The sequence below is a fragment of the Mustela nigripes genome, chromosome X, assembly GCF_022355385.1.
Source record: "Mustela nigripes isolate SB6536 chromosome X, MUSNIG.SB6536, whole genome shotgun sequence".
NCBI classification, from domain to species: Eukaryota; Metazoa; Chordata; class Mammalia; order Carnivora; family Mustelidae; genus Mustela; species Mustela nigripes.
Genome location: NC_081575.1, coordinates 26326323 through 26349596, shown reverse-complemented (window position 1 = coordinate 26349596; position 23274 = coordinate 26326323). Strand labels below are relative to the sequence as shown.

Here is a 23274-nt window from a genome sequence, read left to right as displayed (position 1 = left end):
GGCTCCCTGCTGAGCAGAGAGCCCGATGCGGGACTCGATCCCAGGACCCTGAGATCATGACCTGAACCGAAGGCAGCGGCTTAACCCACTGAGCCACTCAGGCGCCCCGAGAAATGTTATTATTAAATGGGTTTCAGTGATTGTTTTCATACCATATGGTGAGTAAATTTGAAAATGTAGCTGGGTCTAGCTTATTAAATTGTTCAACCCCCAAAAGCTAGGTATTTCTTTGGGTCCTTTGCCATGAAGTTACACAAGCTTTGGTTAATTTTTTAAAAAATATTTTATTTATTTATTTGACAGGCAGATCACAAGTAGGCAGAGAGGCAGGCGGAGCCGCAGGGACAGACTCCCTGCTGAGCAGAGAGCCCAATGTGGGGCTGGATCCCAGCATCCAGGGATCACAACCCGAGCCGAAGGCAGAGGCTCAACCCACTGAGCCACCCAGGTGCCCTGGTTCATTTTTATCATAGTATATAAGTAACAAAATCTGTATGCCAAAACAAAGTACTTTGAGTGTGTAGGTATCAATTGTTAGTATCTTATTTATAAAACTATATTTCAGGGGCACTGGGTGGCTTACTTGTTTAAGTGTCCAACTTTTGCTTTCGGCTCAGATCATGATCTCAGGGTTGTGAGCTCTGGCCTTGTGTAGGGTTCCATGCCCAGGATGGACTCTGCTTAAGATTCTCTCTCTGCCTCTCCATCTGCCACCCCTCCCTCTAAAAGAAAATTATGTTTCAAAAGATATCAGTAGTTAAGGTCTATAATATGCTTGCTCAGTAGAAAGGTATTTTCAAATGTTTGATGATTTATGAAATCTTGTGAGCTTCTATGATAAAAGAGTTGCTTACTTGATAAAAGGAGGTTGAAATTTTTTACTGTAAATAATGAAATTTACTATCTTAACCTTTTTTCTGGGAGCAATAGATAGAGTGAGGGTTTGGGGAGAAGGGCAGAAGGGGCAGAGGAAGAGAGAGAATCTTAAGTAGGTTACATGCCCAGCATGGGGCTCAATCTTAATGACCTTGAGATCATGACCTGAGCCAAAATCACGAGTCCAGTGCTTAACTAACTCAGCCATTCAAGTGCCTCCCCCATCTTAACCATTTTTAAGTGGACAGTTCAGCAGTTACATTAACACTCCAGTGTAACATGTCCAGAACTTCTCATCTTGAAAATCTGAAACTTGGGGTGCCTGGGCTGCTCATTACTAAGCACCTGTGGCTTAGGTCATGATCCCAGGGTCCTGGGATCAGGTCCCACATTGGGCTCCCTGATTGTTGGGAAGTTTTCTTCTCCCTCTCCCTCTGCCTTCTGCTCTACTTGTTCTCTCTGTCTGTCTGTCAAATAAATAAATAAAATCTTTAATAAAAAAAAAAAGAAAAATCTGAAACTCTGTACCCATTAAACAACGCCCCTTTTCCCACTCCTCCCATCTCCTGGTAACCACTATTCTACTTTCTTTTTCTATGAATTTGGCAACTTTAGGTACCTCATGTCAGTGGAGTCATACAGTATTTGTCTTTTTGTGACTGGCTTATTTCATGTAACATAATGTATCGGAGGTTCATGCTGTGGAGGTTCATGCTGCATGTTAGCATGTGACAGGATTTCCTCCTTTGTTAAGGATGAATAATATTCCGTTGTACGTATACATCTTTGTTTATTTATCCATTCAGTTGTTGATGGACATGTGGGCTGCTTCCACCTCTTAGCTATTGTGAACAGTGCTGTTATGAATGTGGGTGTACAAATATATTTTGAGAATCAGCCTTTCAGTTTTAGATACGTACACGAAAGTGGGGATTGTTGGATCACATAGTAGTTCCATTTAAAAGCTTTGGGGGAATCTCCATACTGTTTTGCATAGCAGATAGACAGTTTTGCAGTCCTACCAACAGTGCACAGATGCTCAGTTTTTTACACATCTTTGCAGACACTTGTGTATATTTTGATTCTAGCCATCTCAGAGGGTATGAGGTGGTATCTCATTGTGGTTTTGATGTGATTTTGATTCAAGTCTTTTATTCATTTTTAAAATTTGTGTTACTTGATTTTTTTGTTGTTGAGTTGTAGGAATTCTTTATATATTCTGGATATTAACCTCTTATTAGATACATGATTTGCAAATATTTTCTCACATTCTGTAGTTTGCCTTTTCACTCTGTTGATTGTGTCCTTTGATAAGTAAAAGTTTTGATGTAGTCTCTTTTGTCTGTTTTTGCTTTTATTACCTGTTTTGGTGTCATATCCAAGAAATCATTGCTGAGTCCAGTGTTAAAAAGCTTTTCCTCTAACGTTTTCTTGTAGGACCTTTATAGTTTTAGTCTTACATTTAGGTCTTTAACCCATTTTTAATGAATTTTTTTATATGGTGTGAGATAATGGTTTATCTTCATATTTTGCATGTGGATTTCCAGTTTTCCTAGCAACAGTTTTAGAAGAAACTGTCCTGTCCTTATTGAGTGGTCTTGGCAGTCTTGTCAAAAATAATTTGAATGTGTATGCAAGGGTTTATTTCTGCCCTCTGCATTCTATTCTGTTGGTCCGTATGTCTTTCTTTATGCCAGTGGCACACTGTTTTCATTATTGTAGTTTTGTGATGTGTTTTGAAATCAGGAATTGTGATGCCTCCAACTTTGTTTCTTCTTTTTCCCCCCAAATTATTTTAGTTATTTGTAGTACCTTGAGTTTTATGATGAATTTTTCCATTTCTGCAACAAACAAACAAACAAAAACAAAACTCTTGAGATTTTGATAGGGATTGCATTGAATCTGTAGATTGTTTTGGGTACTGTGGACATCTTAATAATAACAGCCATCCAGTTAGTTTACATAGGGTATCTTTAGACTTATTTGTGTCTTCTTTCTTTTTATCCTCTTTTATTTTTAAGTAATCTCTACATCTGGTATGGAGCTCAAACTCACAAACCCGAGACCCAAGAGTTTCATGCTCCACTGACTGAGCCAGCCAGGCACTCCCAAGTGTCTTCTTTAATTTCATCCAGCAGTGTTCTTTAATTTTCAGTGTATTAATCTTCAGCCTCCCTTGGTTGGGCTTATTTCTAAGAATTTTTTTCTTTTGGTGTTATTGCAAATAGAATTATTTTCTTAGTTTCCTTTTGGATTGTTCATGGTTAGTGCTCGCTTTGGCAGCATGTGTAATAAAATTGGACTGTTCATTGTTAGTGTATGGAAGCACATCTGATTTTTCTGTGTTGACTATGTATCCTGCAACTTTGCTGAATTTATTCTAATGGGTTTTTTGGGGTGTGTGTGTGAATGTGAAATTTGTAGGGTTTTATACACATACAAGTTCATATCATCTGCAAACAGGTAATTTTACTTTCTGTTTTTTATTTCTTTTCCTTGCTTAACTGTTTTAGGCAGGATTCCTAATACTATGTTGAATAGAAGTGAGAGCAGGCATCCTTGCTTTATTTCTGATCTTAAAAGGGAAACTTTTCAGTTTTTTACCATTCAGTATGGTGTTAGCTGTGGGCTTTTCTCAAGTGGCCTTTGTTATGTTGAGGTACTTTCCTGCTATTCTTACTTTATTGAGTGTTTTTATCATGAAAAGGTACTGAATTTTATCAAATGCTTTTTCTGGACCAGTTGAGATAATTATGAAATTTTTTGTCCTTCATTCTCTTAATATAGTACATTGGTTAATTTTGGTGCATTGCCCCAGCTTTGCATCCTGGAAATAAATAAATCTGACTTGGTCATGGTGTATAATACAGTGTGCTGTTGAATTTGGTTTGCTAGTATTTTTTTGGAGGATTTCTGTATTGGTGTTCATCAGGGATGTTGGTCTGAGGTTTTTCGTGGTGTCTATCTGGCTTAAATTTACCTTTTAAAAAGTCATTTACGGGGCGCCTGGGTGGCTCACTGGATTAAGCCACTGCCTTTGGCTCAGGTCATGATCTCAGTGTCCTGGGATCGAGCCCCGCATCAGGCTCTTTGCTCAGCGGGAGCCTGCTTCTCTCTCTCTCTCTCTCTGCCTGACTCTCCGCCGACTTGTGATCTCTCTCTCTGTCAAATAAATAAATAAAATCTTAAAAAAAAAAATAAAAAGTCATTTACATGTTTTACTCTAGGAAAGCTAAGGGTTAGGATTTAAATAAATTTAGAGTACAATACATATGACTTTTCTGTCATTGTCTTTGTTTAGAATTACCACTGAAGAACCAACCTCTTAGATCTGCAATAAGAAATGGGAAGTATCCTTAGGCGCCTGGGTGGCTCACGGGTTAAGCCTCTGCCTTCTTAACCTCTGCCTTCGGCTCAGGTCATGTTCCCCAGGTCCTGGGATAGAGTCCTGCGATGGAGTCCTGCATTGGGCTCTCTGCTCAGCGGGCGGGCCTGTTTCCCCCCTCTCTGCCTGCCTCTCTGCCTACTTGTGATCTCTCTCTGTCAAATAAATAAATAAAATCTTTAAAAAAATAAAGAAGAAATGAGAAGTATCCATACTGCTTTTATAAACTTCACTGTGAAAGCATATTGGATTTCCAAACTTCAGTATGAATATATTTCAAGCCCATGAATTGTATACTGTGCATGTTAGTAGAAAGGTTAGCAGTTTGTATCAAGTGGATACTAATGCTAGGTATTTTAATAGGGTGTTATCTAATAAGAAATGGAAGGAACAAAAAATATTAAGTATGTAGGATGTATGTTATGCTTTGTGGTCATACTAAAATGACAAAAATTTTGTGTTTATTAGTAGTAACGGCAATTCTAAATTTTTATAAATTTTTAAAAGATTTTATTTATTTGAGAGAAAGGGAGAAGAAGAGAGGGGGAGGGAGAGTGAGAGAGTACAAGTAGAGACAGGAGCAGAGGGACAAGCTCCCTATTGAGCAGGGAGCCGGACATGGGACTCACAGGGGGCTGGATCCCAGGAAGCTGGGATCATGATCTGAGCAGAAGGCAGATTGCAGGCACTTAATCGCTGAGCCACCCAGGTGCCCCGTAATTCTAAATTTTATATTAAAATTTCCCATTATCCTCCATAAAGTGGTTTAGCTTGTTTATACTTAGTTTTTATTATTGTTTATTGTTATTATCGTAGTTGTATTTTTGTTGTTATTATCTTAGTTACAATTTTATCTCTACCTTCCTGTGAGTTAATATTAAAGACTCAATATTTCATTTAGATACTTTTTTGTACACCTTGAATAAGTAAATGTGAAATTTTCATGTAATCAGTCTTAGAATACGTGAAATAAAAATTTGGATTTCCCTTGAAATTCAGGCAAGATTATCTTGTTTTCATCTACTTTGCTGTGAAATCTGTCTTAGTATCTGTTACTGCTTGAAGTCTGCCAGTGAGCCAGTGATGCCCAGTGTGAAGTGAGTTTGATGGTAATAATGCACTGTGCTTATATTATGTTGTATACCATTTACAAGTGTTCACACATGAATTTAGCTCTTGGTTGTATATTTGATTTTCAGATCTAGATATTCATTAATACCAGCTAATTGGGTCCCACCTCTGAAATGTTGATAGCCACTACACCCAGTTGTAATTATCACTGTTTATTCATGATGTCTTAACATACAGAAAGTAATGTCAGTGTGGCGTGTATATTTTTAAAATTAATTTACTGCAGAAAGCTAAATATGGTGTTCTGGTATAAGTGATTTGAAGAGTGATCATTGATACTATTTTAAAAACTTATTCATGATTTAGCTATTGACCTTGGTAGACTGAGGTAAGATTTTAAGGTGATAGTATATGATAAATATTTTATCTTTTGACATTTATTTTGATATTTATTTGATACTTATATGTTTTGATATTTATTTATAAAAATCAACCACAGCTTGTTAGGGCACACTGGGGAATCAGCAGACTTGGAATTAGATAGTTGATATATGTCCAGTATATCAGGTATGACCTGCTATCCAGTGTCTAGTAGCAAGTGCCAGTGTGGTAGACAGATGAGAGGAGGTTGTGGCAACTTGAGAGACAGAGACTGTTTTTAGAGTAGGTTTAGGGGCAAGAATCCAGTTCCTTGGATGGGGCTGGTAGATAATATATAGCAAGAACAAAGTAGGGTATTCATCCTGGGATGACTCAGGCACAGGGTACAACTGAGTATAGGGTGAAACAGTAGTGGGTCTGCAGGAATAAGGCAGAACCTTTTTATTACCTCCCTACTCCTTCCCACCCCTAACCGCAACTGGTAGTACTTATTTGTTTCCAAGTTCAGAAGTGGCGTGCTAAATTTTCTACAGAAATCAACACTGATGGTCTGAGATTTGGGGCAAGGTCAGTATGTAGGTTGGGCCAGGTGATTCTAATTATGTTTAGGACTGGAGTCCTATTTGGAAAGTATTGGGGGAATGTGGGTAGACAAGGAAACGAGGAAGATTGCTGAGCACCTACTATCATATGCTTAAAAATAGGAAGGGAACAGGTGGATGTTTCCAGTTCTGTCTGGCTTTAGTTTCTGGCAATGTGTAGTGATGCCATATCTGTGCCCCAGCTTGCTCCTTCCCTTCTTCCTGAAAGTAGAAATTGTTTGAAGTGTTGTGGCGTTAATTGTGTTCGATTTGTCTATTTAGTTATTTGAGAAAGTCTTTTTTTACTTTTGGCCTCCTGCCTTTCTTCTGTATATTATTATTTAAGTTTGTAAGGGCAAATATTTGACCTATCAAGTTAGTTAGAAATGTAAACAGGGTAATTAATTCTCTTAAGTGTCAGATTTCTTCTGTTTTTTTTTTTTTTAAGTTTTTATTTATTTGTTGGTCAGAGATCACAAGTAGGCAGAGAGGCAGGCGGGTGGGGGCGGGGAAGCAGGCTCCCCGCTGAGCAGAGAGCTGATGGGGGCTTGATCCAGGACCCTGAGATCATGACCTGAGCCAAAGGCAGAGGCTTAACCCACTGAGCCACCCAGGTGCCCCACGCAGATTTCTTCTAGTATCATTTCCAGATTACCTTTCCCTGTGCTACCATTAGAATTCTTAAGGACACTGCCCAGGCTTATGGAAAGGAAATTATATTTGCAAATGATATATGTGGGTAGCTATGATACGGGTATGCTATCAAGAAACGTTTTGGTTGGGTGCCTGGATGGCTCCTTTGGCTGAGCGTCTGACTCTTGATCTTACTTGGCTCAGGTCTTGATCTCAGGGTCCTGAGTTCAAGCCTCCGGGTTTAAAAAATGTTTTGGTTAAAATTTTGTTACTGGTCTGGGTATGCATGCTCATTGCTTGATTTGTCATTCTTTTCACCTTGTCATCTCCTCAGAAGATGTGTAGCAGAAATTGGGGAGATAAACATAGGGAGGAAAAATACCTTTTAGAGCAAGGAGAAATCTTTTTTGAAAAGTCTTACTAATCATTAAAGGGGCAGTAGATTTTCTTCTTTTAAAGGTGTATGTATTTACATATAACAGTTTTTTGGTGGTTTTGGTGAGCTTTTCATTTCTTAACTATGTTCTCATAGTCACTACCTATCATTTGATGTAATGGAAGGATAATAACTTGCGTGCTTTGATTAAATGTGCTACTGTAGGAACGAAGTTTACTTTTTAACATTTCACGATCTCAACCTAAATGAGACTTTTTCCTTTTATCTTCTAAGTAGGTAGGCCAGTAAAAGGAGCACGCCTATGGGTCTTGTCAGGAGTTCATAAAGTTTTGTTCCCTGTTCAGCTTGAGTAGATGAACATGATAAAGATCGTTTTTGGGGGGCTCCTGGATGGCTTGATTGGTAGAGCATGTGACCTTTGATCTCAGGGTCATGAATTCGGCCCCATGTCGGCATAGAGATTACTTTTTAAAAAGATTATTTTTTTTTAATTTTTAAATTTTTAAAAATATTTTATTTTTTAAAAAGATTTTAAATATTTGAGAGAGAGAGCATGAGAGGGGAGATCAGAGGGAGAAGCAGACTCCCTTGGAGCTGGGAGCCCGATGTGGGACTCGAGCCCAGGACTCCAGGATCATGATCTGAGCCAAAGGCAGTTGCTTAACCCAACTGAGCCACCCAGGCGCCCTAGAAAAATAATTTTTAGTTTTTTGTACCTACTTCATAAGATTATGGACCTGAAATATGAATAAATCAAGTTTTACCAGCAGAGACATTTTGTAATTTCTCAGGTAGTTCAGGTTTTAAAAGAGGACATTCAAAAGCACATTTCCACCCTCGTAATTTACTTTTTCTAAATGAACAATAATATTATAGATTAAAAATGTAAAAATCACCTACATTGTCACCACCCTGTTATGCTGACTGTTTTCCTTTGCTGCTGCTTTTTTGTTGTTGGTAATAATTGCATCCTAATATAGGGCTTTGATTTATCAATCTTGACCCATGTTACTAGCCATCATAAATAGTATGAGTTTTCTATTAATTTTGTTTTTTTTGGTATGGTAAATTAACATATGGCTGTATATTTAGGTAGTTCCTACTTTAAAGTGTTTGTATTATAGTGATGGTTGCATTTCAGAAGGTTCTATGTACTTCTTATGTGCGATTCTCATAGATAGAAGGATGTAATCCTTTTGGGAGGAGTGTTAAGATAATAGATTGGCATATTTGTATGTGCTAAATTTGCTGGCTGTTAGCAGCTGCACTTTTCTGCATTTTTAGGGAAATAACACACCTAGCTACTTTAAGTGCTTCCCTCACTCCCTCATAATGTGTGGATTCTGAGGGACCTTTTTAGTGATGGCTCTCTGTTTTGCAGCTTTTTATTTTTTATCTTGAGACCACTTGGGATTGAGTTAAAAGAACTTGGAAACAATTATTCTTTTACCAAAAAATCAAAATTACTTTAAGATTTTTAAACGCTATCATAGAAAAACAGGTTTTTTGTGTATTCTTTCTTTTATGCGGGGGGTAATTTTAATGAATTTAGTAAGTCATTTGAAGTTAAAGATGCAAGCATAGTTATATAATTTTTTATATGTTTGTGTTTATATGTTATAGTAATTGGTGTCCAACATGTTTTTAGAAGTGATAGAAGAAAGCTTTTTTGTTATTGAATTAAACGTGTAATGTAAACTCTGAGTAATGGTCTATAAACATATTTATTATAGGTAACTTGAAAAAGTTATGGTGATCAAGTTTTAGCTTTTAGATCTCTGTATAAAAGCAGTGCTGGCTGCTGAGAGCATTTACTTGAATTTAATGTAGAGAATTAAAAATACATAATCACCCATTTTTAATTCTGTAATTATATATGAATATATTTAACAAACCTTTAATGGTGGTATACTGTACACTTGAGCCTAAGGAAGTGGTTTTAAAGTGTATTCAACTCATCTACAAATGTGTTTGCTTAGTTTTCAGTGAGGATAAACAGAAGCTAATTGTTTTTGGATGTATTTTTTTTTCAAAAGGAACATAGTGATTGAAAGTTAAAGCAAATTTCATTTCTATAATTTATTTTTCAAAGCTTTTGGAATGTTAACTCTTCTATAGTAGTTGCAGAGAATTGGTACATGTGATAAAAAAATCTCAGTTTTTCCTTGACACTAGGTAAGAGCTCCACCTTGTGATCTTTGAGCATATTTTTTGAAAAATTAGTAACCTACAGTAGTCCAGAAATGGTGTGGTGAGTTTAATCATTAAATTCATACTTGTTATTTGAACATTACATATTATTACAGACAAATGATATTAAGTATATTTAAAGACCTTGTTTTTAAGTTTTTAAATGTAACTCTTTGGGGTAAGCAAATTGTATTTATATACAGCTGTAGACATTTAAAATGAAAAGAAATTCATAGCCCTTCCTGCATGTAAAGTTTACATTCTTAAAAAAAACTCCAGTGCTAATTTACCTATTGCTTCTCATCTTTTAAAGTACAAAGCAACTTATATTCTGAGCTATAAAGAAATGTTGGGTGGCAAATTGGTTATTTAGACAGTGATTAAAATAGTAAAAACTCTGACATAAGCAGTTTATCTTTATATTTAATAATATTGGGTGGCAGTAGAGGTAAGTACCTTCTTGTAGAAACGCATTCTCATGTTTATTGGTACAAGTAGTTCCATGATGGCAAGGATCTCTCCTGTTCACAACTGCATGCCCCAGTGCCCAGCATTGTGTTTGGCACATGGTAGATACTTTTGATTAGTTGGATGGATTTTTAATATTTAAAAACTCTTAAAATATGTATTTAATTGGAATAGGGAGTTAGTCAGTTTAATAATTTTTTTCTAAATTTGTTAGACCATGTCATGATACTTCTTTTTAAAATACAAACAACTCACCTGGGAGACTCACCTTTTTATAAATTCCATTTTTCTTTTGTGTTTGCTTTGGTTTCTAATTACCAAATACATGTTAAGATAGCCCTATACACTGAACAATATAATTTGACCTGGCAAAACTTGTACACTAGAAATCTGTGCTATTTAGAGGAAGGTGAAAACTGTATCACATAATACTTATTTTATTTGGTGTTCTCTGCTCTACAGAGCTGATGCATTCTTTATGTCCCTTAGGAGAATATAGTTATGAACTACTTTTTAAAAATTGTATATTTAAGGAATGCAGCAAGTTTGGTTTTACAAAATGCTTGAGGGCATTGCAGGTGGGCAGACAAATACAAGCACTTTATTTTCAACTTGCCATCTAGATTACCTGACATGTATAGAACTTACTAGCTCTATACTTCTCCAGCTCCCTTATAAAAAACAAAATTGTTTTTTTAAGAAATAGTTTTTTTAAAAAATAAGTTGGGGTTTTTAGGAGCCTAGGGTATACCCTACATGTGAGGGCAAGTTTCAGAACTTTGGTGCGCTACTTAGATAATTCCTTAGGTTATAATATGAATAGTAACAGGTTAACAATTAGTGGCTTTAGAGGAAGCCAGTCCTGGGACCATAATTTAGTGCAAGGAGAAGCCCATTCTAACAGTCATATCTAAATAAAGATTTTATAGTATGAGTATTCTTCAGAAAAAAAGAAAAACTCAAAGTGGTAGTGTAGACAACTCTTGATTATTCAGGGCTTGATTTGTGGATTATTCATTCTTTTTGTTTGTCCTGTTACCTCATTATTTTGTTGTTCATTATAGCTTAATTAGAGTGAGCTAGGAAGTACACTGTTTTAAATTTTTATTAATTGAATATTACTAGCCATTTATGATTTTTATGATGTTTTTTAGAGATTTAAAATTAATGGAAAAAATGGGGTACCTGGCTTTCTCAGTTGGTAGAGTATGCAACTCTTGATCTCGGGGTTATGAGTTCAGCCCCCAGGTTGGGTGTAAAGATTACTTTAAAAAAATCTTAAAATTAATGGAAAAATCGAATTGGTTTGTATAATGTTTTTATTGGGAGAGATTAGAAGCTAATCAGTATGTGATACTTTAACATTTATTATTAATTGGATGTAAGTCTTACCTGCTTTTTCTTTAGGTAGCCATCAAGTCCTAGATTCACATGGAAATAAAAGGAAAACATAAGAAAATTATAAAAGAAAATTATATACAAATTAAGAGCTTCAGACTCAGCGTATTTTCTCTTTTGTTACAGATTTGTCATTTGCTTTTAGATCTTTCTCTCAGTTAGGAACTGCATCTTTGACCTTCAAAACCAGAAATATTGTCCTTCCTGTGGCCAAACTAAACTTATTTTGGTCACAGATGGTATTCATCTGTTGTTCATATGACATTATTGGTATTTAATTGATTGTAAGTTCTTAAGGGAATAGATCAGTACTAACATTGTTTCCCCTTCCCTGTTCAACACAGTATAGTATTAATCAAGGTTATTTATTAATGAGTGAGACTTTGCGGGTTCTATGTTTCATCTATCATAGAAGAACCTGCCCCCCCCATTTTTTTTTTTTTTAAAGTAGGTTTTATGCCCAATATGGCTCTTGAACTCATGACCAGCCAGGTACTGCTAGCAAAAGCTGTGGAGTTTTCAGGCATTGTATTATGATTTGAATTTGTCATAAGGATTTTAGGACCAGTAGAAGAATCACATCCTGTTCCTGTTTAGGGCATATGTCTTTTTAAGCCAGGCAAGAGCATCATAACAAATCTTATTTTATTTTAATTAATTAATTAAAATCAGAACATTTATTATGTGGCTCATCATTGAAATACATAAGATGAGCTTGTTGTTTCAACAGCTGCCCTCTTGAGCTTAGGTGTTGTTCCTTCATGGAATCCATGCCTGAATCTGCGGTATACAATTAGGTGTCTCATTCGACCAGTCCCAGTGGTATTTCATCTTTTAGCCTGGGTACTTCAGTTGTACTTTCTCTTCCTCTTGGCAGGATAGCCACATACATATGCCATAGGTCAATTTCTGAAGGTGGTAGGCCTTAGAGCCACAGTGGCGGCACAAAATGTGTGTCTTACTGCAGTGGTTTCCAGTGATTATGTCCCCTCCTTCATCATCTTGTTTCTGTGGCTAAGACCAAAGAGCGAGAATCATACAAATTTTAAAAATAATTATAATACCAGGGTTTTTCTTTGTATCTGTTAATACTGTTGTGGGACTGCAACAGTTTATAACAAATCCATATCTTAAAAAGGCAGGGTGTCTGGGTGGCTTAGTCGGTTAAGCGTCTAACTGCGTTTGACTCTTGATTTCTTCTCAAGTCACGATCTCAGGGTCCTGTGATGGAACCCCTTATTGGGCTACCTGCTCAACGGGGAGTCTGTTTACCTCACCTTCCCTCTGCCCCTCCCCCTGCTTGTGCACTCTCTCTCAAATAAATAAATAAGTCTTAAAATCTTTTTTAAAAAATGCAGTCAAATGCAAGGGGGAAAAAATCCTTTTTTACCTGAAGGACAGTAGCAGGCCCTGGGAAATTTAATTTTTGAGTACAGATATCCTTCCCAATATTTTTCATTTGTTGGTAATAAATATGGCATCCCTTCCCTTAAAGGAATTGTTTGTCTTAGAAGAAAGAAGCAAACCATTGTTTTACCCACGTAAATCTATGAATATCTTTCTGACATTGGGGTGTTCCAGAAGATGATAAAGAAATGATAGCAGCTCCAGAAATACCAACTGATTTTAATCTACTACAGTAAGTATATTATGAAAATTCTTAAATACTTTTTCCACAAAATGGGCAATATATTAACTTCAGTTAAAATTATTTCTGCAGAAGTTCTAATGTATAAGATAAAAGTATGTATATTTTGAAACAGTTTATATCAAAGCTCATTGGTCTTTGTAACAGTGATTCCATGTTTTTTTGTACTATGTTTTTGATTTATTTTTTAATTTAGATACAGTACAATTTATTATTTTGCCGTGGAGTTCTTTGAACCCATAATTAGGTTTTACAATCGCAACTGTTTTGAGGGAGTGCCATGAAATTCTTAAAAAGTGTTCCCATTGGTAAGGAATATATACCACATAGTAGTATTGAGGGTGTAATACCAGATTTCTGTTATAAAGCGCACTGATAATAAGTTTAAATATGGGAGGGTAGGACATGCTGTCCATATTTTTTTTCAGAAAAAAATTACATGCTTATTGGTCTATAAAGTGACTTCAACATAGGTATTTTCGTCACCCTTGTCTTAAAAGCCACCTCTACTCCTTATTCAACTTTTATTCTAATTACTCTTTAGTATTTGATGTAGGGAGGAATTTCAGCTACTGTATGTAATAGTTGTTTTCATACTAAGCTGCAGTTTCATGAGGTGCCTCAGTGAAAAAGGAACCCTTAAACTGTCTTTGGATCCCTTTAACTTTATACACATATATACTATACTATATTTTCTGTTGGAATCTTTATAACACTTGATTTGAAAATAATTTGGCTGCTATGAATTTTGAAAACATCAGATAAATACTTTGTACATAATGGTAGCCAGTGTCTACTTTTGATGCTTTTTATAGGTATTCATTTTAAAAATAATTTTATTATTTTCGGTGGAGACTAAGGTGGTCTGTGGGGATATTGCTAGTATTTTGAAGTGTGCTTTTCAGTGTGATATTATCCCAGTGTATATGGACTCTGTTTTTAAGATTCTTGAGGAAAATTTCGTGTTTTTGTTTGAGGTGGGATACAGGATAGTCCAAGGAAAATGTAATGTTTAGTTGGACTACTATGAAATTATGAAATTTCTTAAATATGTTAAGATTGGAGACAAGAATGTTTGTGTTATAAACTAGACTACTGACTATTAGAATATCTCAAGTAATTAAGGCCTGAAATAGTTTAATGGGTAAGAGAGAATTGATGTGGAGGTAGAATAAACAAGTGTTCGGTTGGGTATGTGAGATGGGGGACAGGGTAAAGAGAAAGGAGTGGAAGAGTCAATCATATGATAGATGACTCACGAAATTTCAGGCCACTAAAAGGTTAACCTGCTATGCTCCATAAACATGCTAGCATAGGTTATTTTACCTAGGATAGGTGGTGGTGGTGTTCTTTTGATCTTAAAAGCAGAGGAAAACATAGGAGAAAGGCAGACTTTCAAGAGTATTTCTTTGGTTGGGGATGTGTTAGGCTCTTACACTGATTACTCACTTTAGCTTTCTTCATAAGGTTTTCCATTTAGTAATCAAACCTCTAGTGGCTCATTCTTTTAGTTGGGAGAGATGAGGATTAAGAGTGTAATTGAGCCTGTGATTAGTCTGTGGCCATTGGAATATTGCGAAGACTAGTGATTGTAGATTTATAGCAGTTAGAGAGCTAAGAGAGCTAGTGTCCCACAAGTGTCTTAGGAATAAAGAAATATTACTTATAGACAACAAGATACCTAAAAACATTATCTTTCTTTTCTTTTTCTTTTCTTTCTTTCTGTTTTTTTTGTGCAAGGCCATATAGGCGTGTGGGAAGGATATTGATGACAACAATCTTCTTAAGATGTAATAGTCATGATTTTCAGGGTTGATATGACAGTAGTCATTCAGGTTTTGGTGCATTAACTCTTGGGAAATGGGATTTATTATAGGCCCTTTCCTCACAACATTATAGGACATAGTTAGGATTGCCACAATCTTCAATACATTGTTTAAATTATGTTGTAGGTAACTGCTATTAATAGTAATTTTTTCCTTGCTAGCAACTTAACCATTACTATAGGTATATAAAGTATACCTACTTACCTCATAACCTCTGGACAACTGGTTATTTTAGCAATAAAAATGGAAATAGAAGAAATCTAGTTAGAGAAGAATAGCTTTGCATTTTGATTCCATTTGTTTTAAGCAAAACTGGTACTAGGATTACATATTTGAAGTGGTAAAAATGTATCTTTCATGGGTGTGGCTCAGTTCTAAACTCATTATGACCCAGATTTCAAGTAAGCCTTGCCTTCAGCTCTTAAATGTGAGGGTATATTACTACTACTTAGATAGACCCATGTTTGCATATTTAGGAAGCATTATACATATGTATTTAAATTAGTCTTCTTCCTTATGTGTGAGAAAATCCAGATTATATAAAACACCTCACCTACTCCAAAATAAAGGGCAACTTCCTAGAATTACAGATTTATATATTTATTTGAGAGAGAGACAGTGAAAATATGTAGATTTACATGTTGGAGGAGATTGAAGAAACTTTAGAGATTTCATTCTTTCTTGCATGTACATTGTTTATAGATGAAAAGATTGAGAGGTTGTCACTTGTCTAAGATCACACAGTTTCTTAGTACTAGAATCAGTTCTCCTGTAGTTCACCACCTCTTTACTTCATAAAGGATTTTGATCAGTTAGCACTTCCCTATTGTGTTTCTTTCTTTGTTTTTTTTTTTTTAAAGATTTTATTTATTTATTTGACAGAGATCACAATTAGGCAGAGAGGCAGGCAGACAGAGAGGAGGAAGCAGGCTCCCCGATGAGCAGAGAGCCCAACGTGGGGCTCTATCCCAGGACCCAGGGATCATGACCTGAGCTGAAGGCAGAGGCCTAACTCACTGATCCACCCAGGCACCCCCCTTATTGTATTTCAAATGGTTTAGTTTGTAAAAATGTTTTATACATATCCTTTCAGAAGTACATGTTTTGTATAGTTATATTTCCAAATATTTTTTGAGTGAGCAAGGAGTGGTCAGAGGATTCTTTTTTTTTTTTTTATTAAGATTTTATTTATTTACTTGACAAAGATCACAAGTAGGCAGAGAGGCAGAGAAAGCGAGAGCTAGAGAGAGAGAGGGAAGCAGGCTCACCGCTGAGCAGAGAGCCCGATGCGGGGCTCGATCCCAGGACCCTGAGATCATGACCTGAGCCGAAGGCAGAGGCTTAACCCACTGAGTCACCCAGGCGCCCCCAGAGAATTCTTAATATCACTAAAATTCCCTAATAAAGATCATCCAGTTCCTAGTGTTAAAATGTAGTCTTCTCTGAACTCCATGGTGTTGAATCAGAAAATGAAACCAGCCATTACAATAGAACACCACAGTTACTATGGTTAAAATTTTTTAAAAAATTTTATTTATTTATTTGACTGACAGAGATCACAAGTAGGCAGAGAGGCTGGCAGAAAGAGAGGGGGAGGCAGGCTTCCTGCTGAGCAAAGAGCCTGATGTGGGGCTTGATCCCAGGACCCTGGGATCATGAGCTGAGCTGAAGGCAGAGACTTTAATCCACTGAGCCACCCAGGTACCCCTGTGGTTAAAATTTTGAGAGCCACTGGTATTATATGTTTTTGTTTTGGTTAAAAATTAAGAAAATAAAAAATGTTTATAGATATTTTTATTTTAGATTATTGCTTTGTAGTTTGTTATATAATTTTATGTTTGGTAATATGCTATGGTATGATGTTTTGGGAAAGCATCTTAGTTACATGTAATGCTAATAAGGAATTTTGTGAAGAGTTCACCAAGCCTTTGTTTTAGAAAATATGGCTAAAATTAGAAACTTCACCTATATTTCTAAAGAAAGTTTTAAATAATTGCTTATCTTTCTGTCACAGGGAGTCAGAAACACATTTTTCTTCTGACACAGATTTTGAAGACATTGAAGGAAAAAACCAAAAGCAAGGCAAAGGAAAAGTATGTATAGAATATATGACTTTGTTTTGGTTCTTTAAGTCATTTGTATACATACATGCATATATACATATAAAAATATATAACTGTTTTAGTTATGGCTCACATGTTGTCTTTTAAAAGTTCTCTCCCCACCACTGGTATGGTAAGCCTTCTGAATGTATATGGTTTCTTTGGCTTCTAGGTCAAATATCTTTTGATTATCTGTTTTCCACTACTGTAAAGTTGAAATTAATAATACAACATTGTTTCTTTTTTAAAATTTTGTTAAGTTCTTAATTTTAATTCCAGTATAGTTGACCTACAGTGTAATAGTTTTAGGTGTACAGTTTAGTGATTCAGCAATTCTATACATTAATTCAGTGCTTGTTATGATAAGTATAGTCTTTAATCCCCATCACCTATTTCATCCATTCCCCCACCCACCTCCCTCTGGTAACCATCAGTTTGTTTTCTGTAGGTAGAGTCTGATTCTTGGTTTGTCTCTCTTTTCCTTTGTTTCTTAAATTCCACATATGAGTGAAATCATACAGTATTTGTCTTTCTCTGACTTACTTTGATTAATGTTATACTCTCTAGCTCCATCCATGTTTTTGCAAATGGCAAGATTTCATTCTTTTTTTGTGGCTGGATAATTTTCTGTTGTATATGTAGACACCACATCTTCTTTATTCATTCATCTATGGATGGGTATTTGCACTGCTTCCATAATTTGGCTATTGTAAATAATGCTGCAGTAAACATATGGGTACATATATCCTTTCAAATTAGCGTTTTTATATTCTTTGGATAAATACCAGTAGTGTGATTATTGGATCATAGGGTAGTTCTATTTTTAATGTTTTGAGGAACCTCTACTGTTTTCCACAGTGGCTGCACCAGTTTGTGTTCCTGCTAACAGTGTATGAGTGTTCCTTTTCTCCACATCCTCACCAACACTTGTTGTTTGTATTTCTAATAGTTTATTTTGTAAAGCACAATTTGCTAAGCACAATGTGATACTCTGTTGGCTTTATTTACGCATGAGTAGTCAAACATAAGCAAAGCAATAAATAAAATTCCTTGTTCTAAACTATCCTGAAAATGTAACCTATAATCAGTTTAAGTCCAGTAGGTTCCAGTTGACAAGAGTTTTACTCTTTATAAGTAATGCTAAGGATAAAAAGTAACAAAGTGAGGGGTCCCTAGCGAGCTCAGTCAGAAGAGCATTCAACGCTTGATCTCCAGGTTGTGTAGGGGTTACTTAAATAAATAAAAATTAAAAAAAAAAAACAAAACTAAAACCTAACAAAGGGAGGTTCTGATTCAACAGAATGAAGATTTAGAATATAAGTGCCTAGCCTGAGGACCCTGAATGACTTGTTGAATGCGTAAATTATTTTGATGTTTTGGAAAGTACATTTGACTCTGTGCATGTGTATAAATACAGTGTGTAAAAGATGACTTGTTTTTGTTCACCATTTTCTTTCCCAAAATGAATTTTGGATTTATATTTTCTTACAACAAATTTTTAAAATCTATTTATTTAAAAAATTTTTAAAAAAGATTTTATTTATTTAGAGAGAGAGCACAAGCAGGACTTAGGGCAGAAAAAAAGGGGAGAAAGAATCTCAAGCAGACTGCACGCTGAGCATGGAGACCCATGCAGGGCTTGATCTCATGGCGCTGAGATCAAGATCTAAGCTGGAATCAAGAGTCAGATGCTTAACTGACTGACTCACCCAGGCACCGTGACACACTTACTTTTAAAAAGTCTGTAATTTTCATGATCTCAGGGTCCTGGGATGAATTCCTGCATTGGGCTCTCTGCTCAGCAGGGAGCCTGCTTCCTCCTCTCTCTGCCTATTTGCCTACCTGTGATCTCTCTCTATCTGTGTCAAATAAATAAAATCTTTTAAAAAAAGTCTGGGGTGCCTGGGTGGCTCAGTGGCTTAAAGCCTCTGCCTTCGGCTCAGGTCATGATTTCAGGGTCCTGGGATGGAGTCCGACCTCGGGGTTCCTTGCTCAGTGGGGAGCGTGCTCCTCTCTCTCCAACTCCCCCTTCTTGTGCTCACTCTCTCTCTGACAAATAAATAAATAAAGTCTTAAAAACAAAAGGAAAAATGTCTATAATACAGAACTGTACAATAAACAAAGTAAATTTCCCTGTAAACCTATGTCACAGAGGTAAGATAATCTTTAAACATTTTGTGAACCGTTCTTTTATACATACATCTGTCTATAAACATGCACATCGACTTTTACTTAAATGGATTCATACTATGCAAACTGTTTAATTTGCTTTTAAAACTTAATAGTATGTTGTAAGTAGCTTTCCTGTCAGTGAATTTTTTTTAAAGGTTCTTTTATTTATTTGACAGACAAGAGATCACAAGTAGGCAGAGAGGCAGGCAGAGAGAGAGAGAGAGAGAGCAAGCGAGAGGAGTGAAGCAGGCTCCCTGCTGAACAGAGAGCCTTATGTGGGGCTGGATCCCAGGACCCTAGGATCAGGACCTGAGCCTAAGGCAGAGGCTTTAGCCCACTGAGCCACTCAGGTGCCCCATCAGTGAATTTTGGCTATCATTTCTAATGGTGTCATAGTACCCCATTTTATCTATGGAATACAATTTATTTAATTAATCTTTGGCATATATTTTTAGAGTTCACATAATCCATATTTCATAATTTGATATCCTTTTTCAGTCTCTTAAAACATAGACATTTTGAGACAAAAGTGTGAATAAATTAAATGTTAACTCATGACTGTTCGAAGACAGTCATAATTCTAGTGGGTAGTATATGGTTATCCATTAGAAAACTAATTTTTCTTATTCTTCAGCCATCTTGCAAAACTGAAAATGTACTTTTGACTTCGATTTAATTTACAAGTTGGGATAAGACTCACAGTGGCATCTGACTAGAGGACTCCCCAAAGTTTTTGTGCCACAGTTTAACTTTGTATAGTCACTGCTATGAGTGAGGTGTTAGGTCTCAGTTTAAGGATTTATTATAATAATAATAATCATAGTAACTACGTTTTGACACTGCACTATGTATGTTCCAAGCACTGTGCTAAAAATACGTTATCTAATTTAATATTTGAACCACCCTGTGAATTAGAAAACTTCCTGATTTTATAGATAGGAAACTGGTCCAGAGAAGTTCAGTGGTTCAAGGGTTTGAACCCACATCTGTTCAAGGGTGGTGAGAGCAGAAGCAGGGTTGGGGCAGAGGAAGAGGAAGAAGCAGACTCCCCACTGAGCAGGGAGTCCCATGTGGAGCTTTATCCCAGAACCTGAGATCAGGACCAGAGCCAGAGGCAGAGGCTTAGCCACTGAGCCACCCAGGTACCCCCCACCTCAATCCCCCAACCCCATAGTCTTGCTTTATTTATTTATTTTTTTTAAAGATTTATTTATTTATTTGACAGAGAGAGATTACAAGTAGGCAGAGAGGCAGGCAGAGAGAGAGAGGAGGAAGCAGGCTCCCTGCTGAGCAGAGAGCCCGATGCGGGACTCGATCCCAGGACCCTGAGATCATGACCTGAGCCGAAGGCAGCAGCTTAACCCACTGAGCCACCCAGGCGCCCCCATAGTCTTGCTTTAGAGATGTTTTTTCATCTACAAGATTGTGCCCAGGTTAGCATGTTTACTTCTTGTACTTCCCTGTATTACCATTCCTTGTACATTGTTTTTTTTTTTTTCCTAGCATAGCATATCCACTGAGCCATTTTAATTGTACTAGTTTTCCATACCAACAGGGAATATTGAAGCATATGATAGGTAAATTGAAAATATATAATTCCATTTAATTAACACTAACATTTTCTACTTTTCTGGTGTACTGTCTGTAGTTGATCTTTTCTTTCACCCTTATCTCTGAAATTACTTTTACTGGGGACAATAACCTTTCATTCTGCAATTAGGAATTAATGACTTAGGTTCACAAAGACAGACTCTCCTTAACAAAAGAATGTAAATTAACAAGTAATACATTTCAGTTGTTAGGAAGGAGTTTGAGGTAGTTGTTAAGAGTAGGGTGGTTTTGGAAGGAGGAAGGAATCCTCTGTGGAACAAAGTATACAAACATACAAATTATACAAACAAAGTATACAAACAAAGTATACAAACGCTGTCAGTAGAAATAAGTGTGTAGACCTGGCGGTAGATGAGGAGTATGCAAATGATCTAAGAATTTTTTTTTTAATTTTTAAAGACTTGTAAAAATAAAGAATACGTGACAGATCTCTGTCAAATAAAATCTTAAAAAAAATCTTTACATATTACAATAGATGATTTCTACATCTTTTTTCAACCTCCGCATTTCTGTGATTTAGAGCAAGGATCAGCAAACTTTCTGTAAAATACCACACAGTAAATATTTCAGACTTTGCAGGCCACCACATTCCATCTCTGTCACATATTCTTTTTTTTTTTTTTTTAAGGATTTTTATTTTACTTATTTGACAGAGGGAGATCACAAGTAGGCAGGGAGACCGGCAGAGAGAGGAGGAAGCAGGCTCCCCACCAAGCAGAAAGCCCAGTGCAGGGCTCAATCCCAGGACCCTGGGATCATGACCTGTGCCAAAGGCAGAGGCTTTAACCCACTGAGCCACCCAGATGCCCCTAATCTGTAAAGATGTAATACAACTTTGACATTTTAGAAATGAGGATTCTGAGTTAGGGAATGACTTGCTTTTCTATAACAAGTTAAAAGGCCGTGGGAAGTATTTTATAACTGAGGCGTGTAGGCAGCCTTTTAGCTGATTATGAAGTCCCCACTCCCCAGTACTGACAACTCCCTTATAAATGGGCTTCATTTCCATAGTGTTCATTAACAAATTTTCTTGATAAATAAGTGTTGAATTACACTAGTTGTACAGAGGAACATGATTTTTTAAATTTGAATTCTCCTTCGTTTATTCGGAATATGAGTGAGGTTGATACACATATTCATACTTTTTAGAATTCCTTTATCAGTGCACTGCAATAATTTATAAGACTAATAGTAGTTAAAATTTAGAAATTTGAACTAAGTACGAGTTACTTATTTGAGAAAGTGTTTTGTTATTCTTGCTGCCCACTGCAGTCTGCCCCTTAAAGCAGCAACCCTATGAGTAGGCACAGTTTTATCCTCACTTTACAGATTAGAAACTCTGAAGCACAGTATAGTTAAGTCACTTGCCCAACATCACTCCAGTAATAGGAGTAAAACTTTGGACCCATGCAGTCTGTCAGTCTGCCGAGGCTGTGCTCTTTACTACAGTGTCATGTGAGGTGTCTGGTACTGTAAATGAAAAAGTTGATGCCACAAAGAAGCTGTCTCAACCGTATCATTTTATTATGACATGTATGGCACTCCTCTTTAGGTCAGGTTTAGGCACGTTATAATTATGTACCTTTTTAACTGCTTTCTGCTGTAGCTTTATTTTAAATTTTCAAGGATAATGATATAACTTAATTAACTTGTATTTTTATGCAGACTTGTAAAAAAGGCAAAAAGGGCCCAGGAGAAAAGGGCAAAGGTGGAAATGGTGGAGGAAAACCTCCTTCTGGTCCAAACCGAATGAATGGTCATCACCAACAGAATGGAGTGGAAAACATGATGTTGTTTGAAGTTGTTAAAATGGGCAAGAGTGCTATGCAGGTAATGTTTATTATGTTCTTCCCAGTTCATTTGTTCATTTTAAACTTCAGTGAGTTATATAAAATCCCTGAGTTTTCTAATTGCACTAAAAGAAACTGACACTTGCTTATTAGAAAAAAGCAACAAAGTCATCGGAAAACTAGGAATCTGTCTATTCAGACATAAGACCTTTAAGCTGTGTCTTGAGTCATTTTCTGCTGCATTATTTTCTTTTAATAGCATATAATAAAAAATTATTTGCTAAAAAAATATGCTGATGTAAACTCTGAGGTTTCAGTTTCCCCTGAATTTATTTGGCTGCCATTAAAATATGAAGTCCTTTGCCCATATAGAATTCTTGGTTGAGTGATCTAATATAATCACTCTCCACTTTAGTGAATTGAATTATGTTGATCACTGTTGTCTGTTACAAAGTTTATTACTTGTGCTGTTTCTTAGCAGAAGAGTAAAAAGTGAGAGTCATAGCCATGTCAAGTCATCCTAATTTTATTCCTTCTGTATAATTTTATGACAATAGAAGCATTTAGGTTTTACAGTGGAGACTAAACCCATATGGTTTTAAAGAAATTGAATAAACACTATGCTCAAAGAATATACATGCTTACTAAAGTTATTTTTTGCTGTATAAAAGCCATAGGGAATATTTTTTAGGGAATTAATTTCAATTAATTAAATGATTTATGGAGAACTAGCCATTTAAGCATT

At 36.1% G+C, this 23274-nt stretch overlaps 1 protein-coding gene across 1 annotated transcript in view; it reads left to right on the top strand.

Moving 5' to 3' along the window:
* The window catches only part of STAG2 (STAG2 cohesin complex component), a 147907-nt gene that overhangs the window by 48173 nt on the left and 76460 nt on the right, over nucleotides 1–23274 (top strand). Inside the window, exons 2-4 of the mRNA XM_059385182.1 lie at nucleotides 12876–13019; nucleotides 16869–16947; nucleotides 22405–22569. Of these exons, the coding sequence (XP_059241165.1) occupies nucleotides 12976–13019; nucleotides 16869–16947; nucleotides 22405–22569 (288 nt within the window). The 5' untranslated portion in view covers nucleotides 12876–12975. The remainder of the gene's footprint in view (nucleotides 1–12875; nucleotides 13020–16868; nucleotides 16948–22404; nucleotides 22570–23274) is intronic.